This window comes from Heliangelus exortis, chromosome 2, assembly GCF_036169615.1.
Source record: "Heliangelus exortis chromosome 2, bHelExo1.hap1, whole genome shotgun sequence".
Lineage (NCBI taxonomy): Eukaryota > Metazoa > Chordata > Aves > Apodiformes > Trochilidae > Heliangelus > Heliangelus exortis.
Genome location: NC_092423.1, coordinates 131750778 through 131769985, shown reverse-complemented (window position 1 = coordinate 131769985; position 19208 = coordinate 131750778). Strand labels below are relative to the sequence as shown.

Sequence of the window (19208 nt, the reverse complement as noted above, 5' to 3'; positions counted from 1 at the left end):
AGACTTCTAATGCAAAGTGGTAGTTCCATGCATGCGTTTAGGTATGATGATCCCCACTAAGCATAGGAAAGGTGATGACAAGTACAGGCTGCAATATATAACATTAGCAGAAATGTGTAACAAAGTGTCTAGCCAGCTTGGTTCTCTGGATCATTAGCACAGTTCTTATTTGGTTGATGAATTAATTGCTATCAAAAGAACCTTTTCAATTTTTAAGAAAATGTCTTTCAGTTATAATCTCTTTTGTGAAACAAGAAAAGACTCAGTCTAAGGAACTGTGCTGTGTGTATTAGAGTTGGCATTCGCTAGTATTACGTGTTGCAGCTAATACAGTTAAGTTTACTGTTAGCTAATATTGCTGAACATGTAAGGAAAACAGTTATAAGACTGTAAGAAGGGGAGTTGTTTTTTCTGAGTTTGAAACTGATATATTTACACTTATTTTGAGATAGATTTCACTTAGTTTTTCACACATACATGTTCGCAAGCACTGTAATTCCATGATAGAAATGTTTACACTTATTTAATTAGCCAAGCTGCATTGTTAAAAAATTGTTTTTCAAAGGAGAGAACATCAGTAAAAGTAAAAGCTTAAGAGGCAATGTAAATTCTATTCTATAAACTATGAAGCTCAAATTAAATTTTAATATGTGGCGAGGGGAGGGAGTCAGTATTAAGTTAGGAAGTGTTCAGCTTTCTTTGTTTAGCATAATATATGCATCTTAAGGTTGCAAATCTGTGTAGTACTGAAGATAACTAGTTGAGATTTCCTGAAAATTCATAGAATCATTTTGGTTGGAAAAGACCTTTAAGATCATCAAGTCCAACCATTAGCCTAGCACTTCCAAGCCCACCACTAAACCATGTCCCTCAGCACCATATCTGCACATCTCTTGAACACCTCCAGCAACCTCAACCACTTCCCTGGACATCCTGTTCTTTCAGTGAAGAAATTAATCTTGATTGTTCTGGTTTGTATATAATGCTCTTTTGCCTAAAACTGATACATGCCTTCAGAGCTGGATTTTCAAGGGTTGAAAGAAGAGCTACTAAGCATAGGTATTTATATGCTTGAATTTGAATCTTATTCAATGAACTATTGGAAGGGAAGAGTATGAAATATTGTTTGGATACTGTGCTGTGTATGCCCTGTGCTGTCTGAAGGGTTCTAGAAGGGAGCTGAAGATGACAGCATGAGAACAGTGAAGTTCAGTGTAAATAAAGTGAAATACAAGCATGTGTGTTAAGTTATTAACAGGGGTTTAAAAAAGGGGGATTTTGGAGAATATTTTTTTCATAATCTTCATTAAAAGATGCAAATATGGATTTTATCTGGCAATTAAGCACATCAATTAATATTTTCAGAATCGTGGGCATCTGGCAGATCTTCTGCCTTAGTATTTAAGAGCTGAGCTACTTAGCTGAGGCACTGTTTTCTGTAAGTTTGAGTAAGGGATCCCCAAGATAAAGGTGTTAATATGTTTGTGTTACCTTACAATTTGAAAGTTATACAAGGTTTTAACTGAAAAATTTCAGGCATGCATTGTTCTGTAGCTGAATGACTAGAAAATGCATACCAAATAGGGGAAACGTATGATTTAGAACACATAAGATAATTTTAATTAAACAGAAGCATTAAAGCATTTTGAAACTGGAATTAGCTGATAATGCCAGAATGGGAGGAAAAAAAAAAAAAAAAAGTCAAACTACAGGGCTCTGCTAGAGAGGATATTTAATTTAGTCTCTAGTCTAGGCAGCCCCATGGTAGTGGATAAGGAAAGGTCACCTCTGTTAAATGTTTCTAGAAGATTTCATTTTTAAATCCTAAACTTTTTGAGGCATGTTTTATGTAATCCACAGTGACTACTTTATCTTCTTGGTAAGGTTGTATGTAACAGACGTTGCATTCCTGCTGTCCTGGGTCGGCGTTGGGTCTGTGGATGTACTTTCCTGTAATCAATGTTGCACATCCATGTTACAGAGCATTGGTTTTCATTTTGCCTTTAATTAGCTCTCCTTGGATATATTTCATTGTGCTTTTATTTCTCCTTTTATTCCACACATATTGCCTCTTCCCTATTCATAATATTTTTTCCTCAAGAGAACCTAGGCTTCATTTCTGCATTGTTTGTAAAATAGTCTGACATACATAGACAGATACCAGATCCTTAAAATTAAAGACGCAGCATTTTAAAATATTTAATACTTTACATTTGACTTTGTGGTTACATGCTGTTTTGCACAACAGTTGATCCTGTATCAGAACGGTGCCAGCGTACTGTCAAGACTTACTTGTTGCTTGTCTTCTCATTTAGGCTTCTGTTCTGGAAAACCTGAGGCTGGCAGTGCGATCTCAGCTTGGATTTACCTCCATCAGACTTCCTATTGCTGGCAGATCGAGTAACATTTGGAATCGAATTTTTAATTTTGCAAGGTCACGTCATTCTGGATCGTTGGCATTGGTCTCAGCAGATGGAGATGATGTTGCAAGCCAAAGTACTAGTAGAGAATCTGAAAGAAATAATACTCACAGAAGTCTCTTTTCAGTTGAATCTGATGATACAGACACAGAAAACGAAAGAAGAGACACAGCAGGAGCAGTTGGTGGTGTTGCTGCCACCTTGCCTCAGAAAGTCCCTCCTGCAACAGCAATAGAAGCAACAGTTGGAGCATGTGGGAGTTCCTCTGCTCAGAGCAGCAGTAGCAGTAACACGGATAGTGGAAGAGAAGTGACAAGTGTAGAGCCCCCAAACACGAGTCCCGCACGTCACCAGCTCAGTAGCGCGCTAAGTCGCATGACTCAAGGCTTACGCTGGGTACGCTTTACTTTAGGGAGATCAAGCTCAGTGAATCAGAACCAAAGTCCTTTGAGACAGCTTGATAATGGGGTAAGTGGAAGAGAAGAGGATGATGATGTTGAAATGCTAATTCCAGTCTCTGATGTAGCATCAGACTTTGACGTGAATGACTGTTCAAGACCTCTACTTGATCTCAGCTCAGATCAAGCACCAGGGCTTAGGCAGCCTTACAGTGCAACACATCACGGTGTAAGGTCATGCAGTCGAGATGGCCCCTGTGAGAGCTGTGGCATCGTACACACTGCCCAGATACCTGACACTTGCTTAGAAGCAACAGTGAAAAATGAAACTAGTGACGATGAGGCATTATTACTCTGCTAGGTACGGATTGTTTAGGAAAGATTGTGTACAAGTTGGAGCAATATCTGTCATTGTTTTGTACTTCACAATTAAAACTAGCTTTTAGTTTTAAAAAATCCAGGACAACGTTATGTTAAAACTATTTTAGCCTTTGTGGTTTAGTAAACATTTCTTATACTGGAAGATGTTACGGAACTACGAGAGTGAACATTGTAATGGCTCTGAATACACGATGGGTTTACCCAGTATAATCTGATTACTCTTTAAACTGAAGTTATCCCAGTTAGTTTCAAATTTAGTTTATCCTGGTACTGTAGTTCAAACCAGAAACTTGGCTGCTCAAGACTTATTTGGCTGCCTGTTTAACCCCATATTAACAGGTGAATTTGTACAGATTTGTTTTCCTTTAGGAACTGACTCTGTTATATTATTGCCAACATACCTGTAAGTTAATATACTAAATGCTGATAAGGATTGTTAATGTAAAATATGTACTTTTCTTTGAGTTTATACAACACTTTGTCTAAATATTCTTGAATTTCATCATAATGTGAACTTATTTAAAGGGAGGAGAAACTTTCTCCAGGAGCATTCTTTTTTTCTCAGAAGTACAAAATGCAATGATTTGTAAAATTTAGATACAGTAGATAAACTGGTGGTGAAAGCTTTTATAGCACTGACTTTCCTAAACTGCAATCTAATATGGTACAGCCAAATAGTATGTAAAATCCCCAGTTATTAGTCTTTTTGAAGTAAAAAAGGGCCGAAGATATTACAATATGTGTTAGTTGTTTAAATATCCGATATGTACAAATACACTACAGGATAAGTTCCAACTGGTAATAGATCTTTCCCTAATGCTGTAGGGTATAAAGCTTGTTTTGGACTCAAGGGATTTGCACTAAAATCATATTAAGGTCTCTAATGAGCTTAGTGCACAAGCACTATCACTTTAAGTACTATTATTGTCTAATATTGCAATGGCTATATATTTCCATGGCTCTTTTCTTGGGGTGTTGCATTTTTGTTGCAATTGAATTTGCTTTACTAATTCCCTATTTATTCGTAGTATTTAAAAACTGGTTTACTTGGTTTCAGACTGGTTGTTTAAAAAATATCCCATTCAATGTATTTTTTTTATGATACTACATGTTGGAGCAAAAAAAGATTAGTGGAAAAAAAAAAAAAACCTCAACTTCAAATTTTTTGAATAAGCAGGTTAATATGTGGCTACTAGTGTGACAAGAACCCACACCTTTTTAAAACAAAAATGTCAACTACTGTTTTATTTATTCTTTGCCAGTCTGTTTTTAGTAGGCTTAAAGATCCAGTATGAAATGTATTTGTGTGTGATTGTATGCTATTTATTAAATTTTAAATACTTTGTTGAATGTCATTTTAAAGCATGTTTAAAGTCTTGTGCATTTCTGTCGTGTTATGCTGTCAGGCAGAACTGACTAAAATGTTTTAATATGTATCAAAATTAAATTGACATTTTGTTATGTTTTTGAGGTACTTTTTAAGATAAATCCAAGGTCTGTCTGGCTTTTTTGTTAATTTTTTTAAAATCCTCATCTCTGGAGTACAAATCAGATGCAGAAAGAAACAAATAATTGAATGGATTCCAAACTGTATATATCTTCTCCCTCTTCTCTTCTTTCATAGACACTGGGATGAGAAAAATAAACTATTTTACCATCTGGTTGATTTTATTCATGCAAGTTAGCAGGTAAATTCTGAGTTCAGTACACAGTTACTTAGATTTGTGCTTTTGAGGAACTTATGTGCAATACAGTTGTGTAAGATTTTATTATTATGACCCATGTGGTTTCAAGTTTCAGAATAAATCACATCACACTGGTACCAGATCAGGTACAGATTGGCCCATAATTACACATACCCGAGTAAAAGACATCAATGGCCATTTTTATTCACATTGAATAATATCTAAATCTGTGAGTAATCTTTAGTCTGATTTCAGTGGCATTGCTTATAGAGCAGGCAACTTTGCAATATGAACATGGTAAACCCACCCTAAAATATATTTGAACAGTATGTCCTGGTATAAAATACTGGGATTTTAAACCTTCCTCGTTTATTGTTGTTAGAAATTGATAATGGAACTGTTTGTCCCCAGGGCAGGTACATTTTGAAAAAAGAATCTTTCCAGAATACCTTTGGTGTTATACACACACATACTGATCTAAAATTGTTCCATTAGATGCCCCAAATAGCATGTACCTATGGACTTCATATTGCAGATGTAAAAATAACACAATGTTTAATTTGTTTTAAAGGAGAAATGCTACATATTTAACTGAGAAGTTGGATTTGATTGAGAATTTGGAATACTGTAAATAAAATCCATATTTGTATGAGGCTAACTTGTTGCGGTGGGTTTTTTTCTTGGTGAATTCAAAGGGAGTGATCAGATTTTCTGCTTGGGTTTCCTTTTGTTGATTGATTTTGGTGGTTTGTTTTTTGGTTGGTTGGTGGTTTTGGTTCGTTTTTTTACTGAGACTTCCATTGAGTCATGTTATTTCATTTCTTAATTTGGAGCTGCTAAAAGTAAAGTTTGATTTAAGTGATTCTTGGTTTAGGTGTGCTGTGACACTAGGATAATTTGAAGAAAAGTCAGGATGATTCTCTGTGGAATTATCTTTTTTTTCTGTAATAAATCACTTTCATCTGAAAGCTTTGAAGAATGTAGGCTATTGTGAGGTGATTTTTCTCCTCATGTAAAGATTTCTAATCATGGAAGGGGTTTGCCGTTGTTCCTTTTTACATGTCACACTTTTCTTGTCATTTGATTTTTCACTGTAACATTGAGGGGGCTGAGACTGATGCTACAAAGGCTTGTTTTGTTTCAAAGTGAAGTCTATTTTCGGTACAAGTTCAGCAAGTATTGCTGATAGCTCTTCTTTCAAAACAGGTTCCCAGAGAGGATGTTGGAATTAGTTAGAATATCTTATGTTCCACTTCCTATCCAAATGCCAAAGCAAAAACTTGAGGCAAAGCTTGGATTCAGTCTAGGAAAATCACAGTTAAATACTTTTTCAGTGAGTTCTTAGATTAAATGCTTACTGCAGATCAAAATGAGTCATGGACTTTCCTGTAGAGATGGATTTTTACTTTTTTCTGAGAAGTGGATGTTTACTGAGATGTTTCATTCTCCAGCAGCTATGTGACTGTTGCACTTGCCCTGAGGAAGTACTGCGTGTTTTCCATAAATCTTTAACAGCTTTAATCTTCCTGTAATTGTGGTGATTTTTTTTTTTGTTTCGTTTTGTTTAGGGGTTTTTTGGCTGTTCTCCTTTTCTCCCTCACATGTGAGTAGTTAAAAATAAGCAGTTGGTAACTTGAACTCCTACAGTCTACAATCCAGATGCCCAAAATGGGGTTCTGAAAGGAGAAGGGAGAAGTCTGTCCTGTCCCTTTGCCAGGTCACTGAAGGTAGGGAGAGGTAAGCAGATCCATAGTTAAAACTTGCTTTGGAATTCAAATACTGTAGCAGGTGTTACCTCATCAAAGTAAATTAAGTAAGTTCATGCATATTATCTTGATACCAAGTTTTGTATCAGAACATTCCTATTATATCAATATATTTTCCCAGTCAAGGCTTTCATTGACATCCAATAGTAACTTGGGGGTATTCACCAAATTTGAAATATTGTCTGACAATTCAGGTAGGGAAGACTTCTTCTTTGGCTGCTGGGGGAAATGAGAGAATTCAGCTCTACAGACACTCTAGGTGAGTATTCCTAATTGCACTTGGAGAGGGCAGAAAGCCAGCACTAACAAAAGGTAGATTCACTAATCTTTGTGAATATCGTGATACTAATGTTTGTATTTCCACCCACCATACTAAAATCTAGCAGAAGAGCTTCAAGTTGTAATTGTATTATCAAAGTACCAAAGATACAATTTGAAAACTTCACTTGCATTAAATTTGAAATATTATTGCATATTACAGTCAAACCTGAATGCTGCTTATGCATGAAGGAAAAGGGTAGAACATGGGAGGCAAAAATATTACCATGAAAAGATGAGTCAGTATATTTTTATTTATATGTTATTATAATAATTCAATTATAATAGAGTTGTAATAATATGGATTAGAAATTCTAATATAATCATAATCTATGACATTGCACAAAGGATTTATTTTATTTTAGGAAGAAACTGGGGAGAGACCCCCCAAAAAATAAATCAGTGAGTAGAGCATGTCAAATCAGGAATGTATAAGAGGAGGAGTTCTGATTCAGAGTGTACTTTAACAAATAATAATAATTCCTTATTAAAAATAAAAAGGGCAACAGAATAAGATTGTCTAAAGCAATAAAGAAAACATCCCTGAAATAAAGATATGTTGTAGATATTTTTTTACAGGAGTAGGTATCTGAATCAAGATCAGAAATCTCAGATTTTGTTGTAGCATTTTTTTATTTGTAGTGTTGCAGAGGTAAGGCAGAACAACCACCAGATCTGCATTTGGACCTTGCAACAAAATATTCATGACCAAAGGTATGCCAACAGAAATGTAGAAATAGATTTTAGCTGTTTCTTCAGGTGCAGAAAATGCATGATGGGTAAAGTTTGTTCTAAGCTTCTCATCTTTCCACTGGAAAGGAAGGATCTTTGACAGTGGCATTTCAAGGGAAGTGGGTCTGGAGAATGATGAGGAAGGCCATGAACAGACATCTTATTTCTGCAGTGGTATGGCAAGGAACCAAAGAGTTTAGGTTTGCTTTCTCTTGCCTGGTATGTAGGGTAGCAGTTACAACTCTGACTAAAGCTCCTTCAAAAGAGGTATTGAGTCTAAGGATCATTCAAAACAACTTAGAAATCTGCATGTTTTTTCCCAGATATTACATTAGTAAAAAGAGTTTCCAAAGGAAGCTAATCTCTGCTTTTGTCATTAAGTTTCTTGGAGTCTGGAAAAATCCCAGCTATGAACTGGCTTCCTTTAGCTGAGATTATCCACCAAGTGCTGTTCTGCTGGTTTCTGTACTCAGTCATATGTGTTGAGCAAGTCCACAGGGCAAGAAGAACTCAATCTTATGGAAATGAGATAGAATAGTCACTACTTGTTGCTTTAAAAAAGTCTAGGATGGTCTTCAGCACATGGAGCTTTTGGCTGCCTTCCTTTGTGTCACAGATGTGATGTCCAAGGCTGGATGCTAATGGGCTGCATCACTGCATCAGGATGCCAGACTGGCACCAGGAGTTTGGATATGGATTAGTACTTAGATTAAGGACATCACATTTATAATTGCACAGATGCCACGGAACTGTAGGAATCAAATCCTTTTCTTGTATTTTTTTTAGTCTTATAGAAAACCAATTAAGATGTACTTGCTACTTTTGGAAAGCATTTACAATTGAGGAAGCCTTTAGAGATAAGATTTTTAAATTTTTTTTTTTTGTGTCTGCAAAACCATCTCATGAAAGTGGTCAGCATGAGGTTGTTCAGAAAACTAGTTAGGAAGTTTTCACAAGAGGCACCTGACTGGGTTCACACTATTGAAGAGTTTCAAGGTAGAATTACAGGTAGACTGTCTGGTTTTACTGAATGAGTATTGAATTACCACTGCAGAAAAGAGGGGTGTGAAAGTAAATCCTAGGTGAACAAGTGTTAGGAATTCTTCATAGGAATTGCAGAGAAATGCCTGCTGAGTATTCAGTCTTTCTGACTTGTTGAACATGAGAAAAGAACCATTAATTCCCTTCCACAAATCCAGAGTTCACCTCAAAACAACACATCTTTACATTGATTATTCAAACCCAGGTGCTTGATCCAGCACTAGTTACTGTGCATTTTCTTGAGCTGAATATCTGATTCATGATCCTGACTTTCTTCCTTGGAGGAAATCATCAAAAATGGAAAATATTATTAATTATGCATCTTCATTAGCTGAGCTTTCTCCCCATTGCTCATAATCAGTCTCTACTTTTCATCACTAAACATCTTTACTGTTTGTCCAAAAGCCTACTTGTCCAAAGCTCCTGCATTCAGAGATACATCTCTGCTTCACCAATTCTTCTTTGAAACTTAATGCCAGGAAGAATCTTTGGGTTCAGAAAAAGTGAGTGATGCAAGAAGGGAAGGGCTTTTCAGAAATAGCATATGGTAGGAAGGATGTGAAAATGGAAGTAAAGGGAGGATAAGAATCACATGAGGTAATAACAGCAGAAGATAGAAATTGATAACATTTTATGTTTTGATCATACTTCTGTGACAGCCACACTAAACAAGACATCACAGTGTTTAGATTTCCAGAATTATTTGCTTTGCTGCAGACTACATAAGCATTAGTTTAAGATTCAAGTTCAGGGCTGCAAGGAGGTTGCAGTGAGGTGGGTGTTGGGCCTCTTCCTACAAGTAAACAACAACAGGACTACAGGAAACTGCCAGAAGCTGAGCTAGGGAGGTTCAGACTAAATATTAGGAAGAATAGTACTCAGTCACTGGAACAGGTTGCCCAGGGAGGTGGTGGAGTCCTTGGAGGTATTAAAATACATAGATGTGGCACTTCAGGACGTGTTAGAAGGCGTGGGTTTTTTCTGGGTTGACCATTGGACTCAGTGATATTAGAAGTCTTTTCCAATTGTGCTTCTGTGTCTCAAAGAATTGAATTACTGTGTATATTTTAGGGTAAGTACATGTTTCTTAGCAGGAAAATTATCTTCACAGTTGTGGTTTAACCCCACCTGGCAGTTAAGCACGACACAGATCCCATCCACCCCAATGGGATGAGGGAGAGAACTGGAAAGGTGTAAAAGAGTGGTAACTCATGGGTTTAACATAAAGACAGTTTAACAGGTAAAGCAAAAGCTGTATATGCCAGAAAAGCAAAATAAGGAATTAATTTGCTACTTCCCACTGGCAGGTAGGTGTTCAGCCTTCCCCAAGAAAACAGGGCTCCATCATGAGTAAAGGGTACTTTGGAAGACAAATGCCAGAACTTTGAGCATCTCCTCCTTCCTTCTTCCCTCAGATTGTTATGCTAAGTATGACATCATATGGCATACCCCTTTGGTCATTTGAGGTCAATTGTCCCAGCTGTGTCACCTTCCAGCTTCTTGTGGAAGCCAAGAAGCCCTGGGCAGTAAAAACAAAAACATCCCTGTATTATCTATACTGCTTCCAGCTCTTTCTATACTGTTTCTGTACTGTTTTCTGTACTGTTCGGATTCCATAAATCCAAAACGTAGCTCCATCCTAGCAACTATGAAGAAATATAACTCTCTCCCAGCCAAATCAGAACCACACTGCAGTCAGTCACTGATGGCAGAGCAAAGGTTTTTTTTTAAACTGTGCAAAGAAAAGGATAAAGAACAAAAGGTTTTTTTAGGTGAGTGAAGGTTACAAAGGCAATTGGGAGGCCTTGTTGCAGCAGCAAACACATACTCAGTGATCATTAAGAGTATGAGGCCAGCTGTACTCTCACGGTATTATAAGGATTATTTCTGTCCCAAGGTGGTACTTCAGGCCATTATTCCAGGGACGGCTGAGCTGTGGAATATCAAACATTTACCAAATGTATGTAAATGCAGCTGATGTGCTTTTGTCTTGTTTGTCCAAATGGACTAAATAAAAAGACTGCTTAGACAATTTTGTTATTTATCAATAAGCTATTTAATGCGTTCAAACCCACCTATGGGATAGATTCAGTTTTCCTAGACACAGCATTGTAAGGCCTGACTGAGTTACTTTGCCAGCTTGTGTGACATCAGTTGGGCATGAATTTACAGGTGGGAAGGTTTGGACACTTTTAAAGTAGAATTTGCAACATCTAAATTAGCCAGAAGGAAATCAGGGGAGGGCAAAAGGAGCTCAAACCCAATGCTGTTCAGAAACAAAGGTAAAAACAAGATTTTGAGCCATGGTACTGTTCACCATTTACATGTCAGTCATGTCAGCTCTTTCCTGCACAACACAAAAAAAAAAAAAAACCAACAAAAAAAAACCAACTCTGAATACCCTGGTGCCCACCATGGTCTGCTGTGAAGTGGTGGGCCTGCCTCCAAGCCTCCCTCTGCCCAGTTTTGGGGAAGACTTTTTTTTTTAGCAGGAACAGTTTACCACTGCCACTAGCCCACAGGCATACTTGGAGGTAGTTATCTAGGTCTGTCATGTAAAAACTGTTTTTGTAGAAATAACTAAATACTTGCTGGCCAGGAAGAAATACTAAGAAAGTGACCATTTTAGGTTGGCAGTTTCAGCAATTATCTGAGAGATTCAGGGTGAAGTCTCTTGGCCCATAAATATTTAATAACCTGTTTATGCTGTTCCACTTGAAATCATAATAAATACCCACTAGGGCAGGTATATGAATTTGGTTGCTGCACCCCTTGTTTCTGCAGATTTTAATGAACCTCTGTCTTTGCCACCTTGCCTCCTTACTTAACAAAGGTCACTTCATTCATACAAAGTGAAACTCTTGCACCTGAGACAGCCCTCTCACATCTCCAGCTGCCCAGCTATTCAGCTACCTGTCGGCATGGTGGGAGAAATGGGTTCACTGCCTCAGCAGCAGCAGAGATTCCAAGTATAGCCCTGTTAACCCATTCCAGTGCTCACCTGGACCTTCTCCATCAGTCTCTAATGATCGCTCTTCCTGTCTTAGAGGGCCATAGTTTGAATTCCTTTCCACATCTCTTCATCTGATTAATCATACTGCAGGCACTCAACTTTTCCTGGGTCATCAATACCGCTCTAATTAGTAAGCCAGAGTTCTTGACTGAATTGCCAACACAGTAACTCTACCCTTGTCTTTTCACCAGCTTTCAATACAGCAAAGGTAGGTGTAAGTTACTGTCTCTTGCCTTTTCAGTACCACACAGGCAGTTGTCCTTCTTTATGGCTGTTCTCACCACACGCTGCTTTTCTCATTTTCTACACATATTCCACACATATATGCACTTAGATATGCGTTTCGACCTTTACTGTTGCTGTGTGGTGTGATGAATCCTGCGGGGTCTCTGTCACAGCACACAAAGCAGAGGCATTAAGTCAAGACAATTTGGGATGAGCAGCTACACAAGCAAAAGCCTGGTACTGCTCTCCTACCCTCTGAGACAGAAGGAACACAGGTTACACATTGATGGGAAGGGGAGCATTTTCCAAATCCAATGTCATCAGTCAAAGTGGGGCTTTGGCAGCATAGGTACACACCCTTTAATGGTTCTCAGAGGAAATGTTCTCTCTCCTGAAGGCACTGCTGCTGGAAGACGGGTGGGGATGGAGGTGCTGGTGCTCAGCAGACGGAGGGACCCGCTTGAGCAGTATCACTGCTGAGCATGCAAACCCTGGGATACCAGAGAAGTGGGAAAAGTCCATGGAGCAAGTACCCCTGGAAGGTGCAGGTTCTTCCTGTTCTGCTCCAAGCTTTTAGCTCGTTTTCTAGCTCTCCTAATTTTACTCTCCCGTCTCTTTTCCCCGTGTCTCTATTCTGAAATGCACAAGACACCTCTCCCGACCGGAGTCACGCCAGCCCCTACGTAAAGCCGTCCGCAGAAGATCCAACCTTCCCCCTGGAGCCCGCCGGGATCTGACCCCTCGCCCCGGGGACCGCCGGTGCGGTGCGGTGCGGTGCGCGGGGCCTGCGCAGCCCGGGGGGGGGCGGCGGTTGGTGCCTGCGCGGGCCGGTGCCGGGGCCGCGGTTGGGCGGGCAGCGCTGCGGGGACAGCGGGGAGCGGGGGCCCGAGCAGAGCGGGCTGGGGCTGGGACTGAGTTGAGGCTGGGGGCAGCGGGACCAATGGCGCAAGGCAACAACTACCGGAGAATGATTTTCACGTGGTCCTTCGAGAAGGCTCACCGGGCCCTGCCGCCTCAGCCGCGGGCTGACAGGGTGAGGTCTGGCGGCTCCTGGTGATACCCGGGGGGTTTCACCCCTCAGGCCGGTGTGTTGTACAAGTAGTGGCATTGCTAGGGGGGCGGCGTTTGAGTCCTGAGGGTTGTGTGTCCCAAGTCGTCCCCTTCATCACAAGCTGATGAACGGGCTGCATTTTCAGAACAGCCCAGCATGTTTCATACCCCAGGGCGTACTCGGCCGACTGAAGCAAGTGCCATGAGAACCACGCTGGACCGTTCTAAAGCCCTGGTCCCGCTCTGTCCAGGAGCAGTCTGAAGCAGAAGGAGCCCAAAGCCAGCACTGCCGCCCCCTGCGCCCTGGTGCCCTCGCTCCGCGGGAGGTGGAGCCGCTAAGGGCAGAGGGGGCAGCTCCGGGGATGTCTGTTTAAAGAGCACAGTGGTGGGGAGTGTTTAGTGACTTTCGGAGGTGACTGCTGCCCTAGGGGTAGGGTGGACTGTGAAATAGTCTTAGACGAGCAACTTTCTGAGCTGAGGTCTCACTCTTCTAGGCTCCCATGCCACACCACAGCCTGGCTAAGCAACGACTTTTGATCAAGGGAGGGAAAGTGGTGAATGACGACCTCTCTGTGATGGCTGATGTGTACGTGGAAGATGGAGTGGTGCAGCAGGTGGGACCAAACCTGAACCCCGAGCCACTGACTGGACTCGTCGTGCTGGATGCAACCAACAAGCTGGTGATCCCTGGTGGCATTGATACTCATACACACATGCAGTTCCCTTTTATGGGTAGCAGGTCAAAAGATGACTTCTATACAGGAACCAAGGTGGGTGCACATATGCATGGCTGTGTGTGCATCTGGGGTTTTTAGAAAGGGATGTCTGCTGGTTGCTCAACATTCTAAAAGAGACGATTGTGTGAATTGAACACAGACAATTGTTACTGTCCCTGGCAGGAACATTATAAATGTCTGGGTACACAGGGGTCCCTTGTTGACTGGTGTGTTGATTCCTTCAAAGACTTTCTGGGCTGTGGGTGGCAAGTGTTAAGTCGCTTACCCTGGCTGTCACCATGCAGACTGCAAGTTGCATTGGTACCTGTGGTTATACAATTCATATTTTCTGAGCAAAGGTTAACTAAAGCAACAGTTTAACTCCCCCGTGTGTTCTGTGGTAATCTGATCTTTCTCCTCTGTTAGCATGCGGGAATGCAAGTTTTTCTTGTCTTTCACTTAGACCCTTACTGTGTCTCTCAGTGAAAATCCGGTCCAAATACACACTGTAGAAGTATCTCCTTTCTCCCAGCTTTACACTTGGAGTGGTTTTCAGCTTTTTACCTTAGCTCATTGCATTCCGTGCACTAGCAGCATAACCGTGCACTAGTGTGAACAGTATTATGCATCATCTTCATACAATAAAAATGCTCATCCAGAGTTCTCTAAAATTTTTAAGATACTTTTCTAAGAGCTTTGCTCTGCAGGCTGAAAATCTTTGCTCACAGAAGGGATCACACTGCCCTACTTGGCTTGTCTGTTAGCATCCTCAGAGAGGCTGCTATATCCTGTCTCTCAGAGCAGAAGATCTGGGATATGCTAAGTACCAGAAAGCAATAATGCATCCCTTCTAAAGAAATGGCTTTCACTGATGTGCATTTTTTTTTAAATGTGCAAAATACTAATTTGCCTCTTTGAAATAGTTGAAGTAAGTGAAATTAAACTCCTTTTAACAAATGACGTGGTGCGATAACTGCACAGCTGTTAAGAACCTTTAGTGTTTTCCATTTTGCTTAGATTGACCCTACAAGATTTCATTTCTTGCTTGCTCCATCCCATCATGAGAGTCAGAGTGTCTGAGTGGTGTTTTTGTACTCTATCAAGGATTTTGCATTTTTTTTAATGTTGAGCCCAGAGTACTGAAGGGAGGATTACCAATGACCTGTATGCTATTCTTAAATTACTGGCATATTGCTTTCAATAATATCTATTCATTATAACCAAATCAAGATATATTTTCTGTTGTAGCTGTTATTTGCTTGGAAATATTTTACACTGGATAATTTTAAAAACTAGAATTGTTCTTCTCAATGAGCACAGAAGTTATAACAGCTCATTAAAATAGCCTGTAATTACCCTGCAAAACTTTGACCAAAAAAAAATTATTTTTCCATCATAATGGGTCTTTCCTGCCATATCAAAATGGCTGCTATGTCAAATATACATGTCTGTCCAAGGCAAACATAAAACAAGATGTAAAAGGAAAGCTACAGCATTGAATTTCTACCTCCAGAACTGATAGCTGGAAAGGGATTATAAAATTGATCATGGGAATTTTATTCCCCAAAATAAGTTTCCTCTGTAGCTATCTGGCAAAATAGAGGGGCTCTATTAATAATTACATGGGCCTAGCAATGATGTCTTTTTTAGATGTCCACAGATGAAAAAAAAAAGTTTAAAAAAAAAAAAAAAAGATACTGGAATGCTTTCCCCGAACATTTTTTGGTCTTCATACCACTTTTTGGGATAAATGGAGAAAAAAAGACAAGTCCAGAATGTATTTTCTGCTTGTCTATGGGCATTAGAAAGTCTGTTTCATAGCTGAATGAAATTCAAAATTTGATTTCTAGAATTCTTGGCTTGCCTAATTTACAGTACACAAGTGCATATATATATATATTTATAAAATTTTTTTCATATTCTGCTGCAATCCTGTATTTCTCTGTGATCATTTTTGTGAACCATCATCAGTATATTTATATATTGACAGTGCAAGAGAAATCAAACAAATGTAACCTGAAGCCAGAAGATAATTTTCATTGACAGAAGCAAAGATGTAAAAGCAACAACGACTGCAGCTTTCTCTCAAAAAAACAAAAGCATTCTTAAGGTGTATGTGATCTCCTTCTTAAAGTGCCTCCACTGCATAAAGAGCATCAAAGATGCAGACTAACTCAAATGTAGCTACCTATTCTGTAAAATCCCAAAGTAGGGGAGATGAATTTTATGCTGACTTACAAAAAAAGTAATAATTTTTTGAGGCTTTGAGAATTTTTTGAATAATTTTTTTTAGGCACTGGATAGGAGAGCTGCAAAACAGAGACTGCATACCCAAAACAGTCTGTTAGATAGTGACTTAAGTGCCCAAAAGAAAACTCATAAGACCAGCCTAGTGATCAGATGTCAAGAAGTTCAACATTGTGGATCTCCTTAACCCAGGTAGAAGTGTGGAAAGTGTTCAGACCAATTTACTAAAGGTCATCATCTGACAAACATTTTGGCAAGAGAATCAGGGAGACAGAGTTGGGTTCCAACTATTGCAAAATATGCTACAATGATTAGCTAAGATTTACCCATTCAGCTGAATAAATAAAGGCATAGAATATACAAGGAGAAGGGGAAAAAGTTGTTAGTGGGAAAAAGTAATTTTGAATGGAGTTGTGGAACCCATTATTTTTTTTCTTGACATCTATATTCTTTAGTTCTAAATCCTTTTTAAGAAATAATTCAATCTTGCTGAAAAAAATGTGACAATTTGAACAACTCATGGAGAAAATATTTGCTGAATTCATCACAGCTTCAAAAATATTTATGTCCCTCTCAAACTTCTTTTTTTGCAAGGTATACTGACATATTTACAATTTTGCTTCTGATTGCTTAGTGAAGAGAAAGATGGAAGAGGCTGAATGATTTAGAAATAGGAAGAGTAATATAGCATGAGTTTGAACTGTGCATATTTTGATCTGAATTGGCTCTGCCTCTTGTGCAGAGCAATATAGAGGATTTCTGTGCCTAATTTAGAAGATTGCAGCAATTACAGCAAAGGAATTTCTATATTGGGTCAATTTATGTTAGTTGAGAATCTGGTTTCTGGGAGAGACTAACAAAGAAACTTCAAAGAAAAGAAAAAAAAGTAATAATTCCATGTCTGTAAAGGACAGTAAAAATTATTGGTTAAAATGTTCATCGCATAAACAGCTTATTTTATTTACTTGTAAATATTTATATGGGGAATGTAAATTCCTCATTGTATTTAAAATCCTGATATACAGTTTTACTAAATGATAGCCTGTCAGTAATAAAAATAATTTTAAAATACCTTTATATCCTTTTGGAATTAGACAAGAGCTAGATTTTCACACAGGTTTTTCCAACTGAATCTGTTTTCATTGTGTTTCTGCCCCTTATACTTTCCTGTCACACAGTTTTGGTTTTTTCAACTACATAAGCTCCAAGGAAACATTTCTCAAGTTGACTGTGGTTTTGTGATGCTGTTCTTTCTTGGTGAATCCAGATGCTTAAGGAAACTCCCTGATACATGAAGGCTGCAGTCTCATCTCCAAATATGTTTTAAGATTTTGTACATGTCTGAAAAGTCTACTTCAGTCTGAGAATTTCCCCATGATCCTCGTGATGACCTGTTTGAGAACATCCTTCTCAAAGGAGGTTAAAGTAATATCCATAGGTGTTTTGCAAGTTGAGACTTTACTCAGGGAAACTCTTCAGTGGCTTTTGGCTTTTCAGTATACCACGATAAATCGTTGCACAGGGTGGGAAGAAATTTGCATTCTCTCTGTGAAATATTAACTTTCTTCCTTTCAGGCTGCTATAGCAGGAGGAACCACGATGATCATTGACTTTGCCATCCCTCAGAAAGGCTGTTCTCTTATTGAAGCCTTTGATACATGGAAAAGTTGGGCAGACCCTCAAGTCTGCTGTGATTATGCACTGCATGTTGCAGTGACTTGGTGGAGCGACAAGGTAAACCTTATAGCTGATTTTCAGTTCCATGAATTGGTACTGCACCTGCTTAGTCCTCACATGCTAAATATGCTTTGCTGGCACTGTAATAGTATTTTTATATAGTATTTTAAAAAGTCCACACCCTTCTAAAAGTATGTATAGTTGAGGAAAAAAAAAGTCTGCAGATAGATCTTTGGATAATACTGCATAAAGTAAAGGAAGCAAATGTGCAAGAAGACAAGGCAGGCTAGAGGGGGCAAGAGGTCTCTGCATAAATTTTGCCTTCTGTTACTTGAACACTTGCAATCTATGCTCCTGTTGAGTCTTGGTGGTTTTTTGTTAGGTTTTTTGTTTGTTTGTTTGTTTGTTTTTTTAACGAGGATTGACATGAAAAATATGGTAATTAATTTTATTTGTAAAGTAAGGGTTCTATTACTGGGTAACTACAGTAATATCTCCTTAAAGTAGAGCAATAATAAAGTAAAGCATTTGAGACAGTACTTAGATATAAGTTTATCCAAAAATCCTTTTTGGAATTTACATATGGAAGAATCATTCTTGTGTGAATGTTTGCTGAGAGCCTGAAAGTTTTACTGAATAAATTGACTTTTCAGGTGCTTTGACAGTTGTCTGAACCTGGCCCATGTTTTACGAGAGCACTTTGAATCCTCAGATAAAGTGCATTAGTATATAGATATATTCAGTAAATTCCATTTTTTAAATATGAGCATTTGCTCTTAATTTTTGAATATTAAAATACATAAACCAAAGCCTTCACTCTGCCAACACCCCATCTTTGGTATTCTCTGCACTAAGCATGAGATTGACTGCAACTTCTAGCTCAAAGCAATAAATTCTCCAGTGAAGCTTAAGGAATGTGAATGTGAAACAGGCTCAGTAGCAAACAATGGTATTGTACTGATAAATCCAACAAAAGTAGGGATGTGTAAATAAATGGAAAGTTCTGATTTATGTTAAAAAGTTAACTGTTTCTAAAGGCCAAGATTGAAAGAAATAGAAAGGTCTGATATTTTGTAGCTGTAGAAGACAGCTAGATAAATAAGATATATTTATATATAAGATATATATGTAGATAAATAAGACTGATATTTCATGGCCGTCTAATTAGCTATCATCTCCTCAGGAATTAAAGTTCTGGTAAAAATCAGAATTTCTTTATTATTCCTTTCCTTATTGATAATAATTAAAGAAGAAAATAAATTACATGCCTCTGTCTGCCAGATCAGGGCCTTATGTCATATATTTATTTGTTTGGTAATTCCCACTCAAGTTGTGCTCCCAGCCACCTTCTGGATAAGTCCAGAAAATTTCCTTGAGTTTTGTATCAATCTGCTACATTTCTTGAAAAAATGCAACCGGGTTATTAGAGAGAAGATGAAAAATAATATTTTGCTTTTTGAAAATAATTCATCCCATTGAAATTTTAGTAGCACCACAGATACATGCGGATTACTCTCACTGGTGTTTTACTGGGAAGGG

General features: G+C 38.6%; 2 protein-coding genes across 10 annotated transcripts in view; both read left to right on the top strand.

Moving 5' to 3' along the window:
- Window positions 1-5542, top strand: part of LRP12 (LDL receptor related protein 12) — a 47961-nt gene extending 42419 nt beyond the window's left edge. For all 3 annotated transcript variants that reach the window (XM_071738181.1, XM_071738182.1, XM_071738183.1), the window contains one exon: window positions 2316-5542. In XM_071738181.1, the coding sequence (XP_071594282.1) occupies window positions 2316-3179 (864 nt within the window). In that variant the 3' untranslated portion in view covers window positions 3180-5542. The remainder of the gene's footprint in view (window positions 1-2315) is intronic.
- Window positions 5543-12808: 7266 nt separating this feature from the next.
- DPYS (dihydropyrimidinase) overlaps window positions 12809-19208 on the top strand; it is a 62903-nt gene continuing 56503 nt past the window's right edge. For 5 of the 7 annotated variants that reach the window (XM_071738176.1, XM_071738174.1, XM_071738173.1 and 2 more), the window contains exons 1-3: window positions 12826-13012; window positions 13524-13799; window positions 17568-17726. In XM_071738176.1, the coding sequence (XP_071594277.1) occupies window positions 12920-13012; window positions 13524-13799; window positions 17568-17726 (528 nt within the window). In that variant the 5' untranslated portion in view covers window positions 12826-12919. Of the gene's footprint in view, window positions 13013-13400; window positions 13800-17567; window positions 17727-19208 lie in introns of those variants that run through there. The other 2 variants (XM_071738178.1, XM_071738177.1) reach the window with 2 other exon arrangements.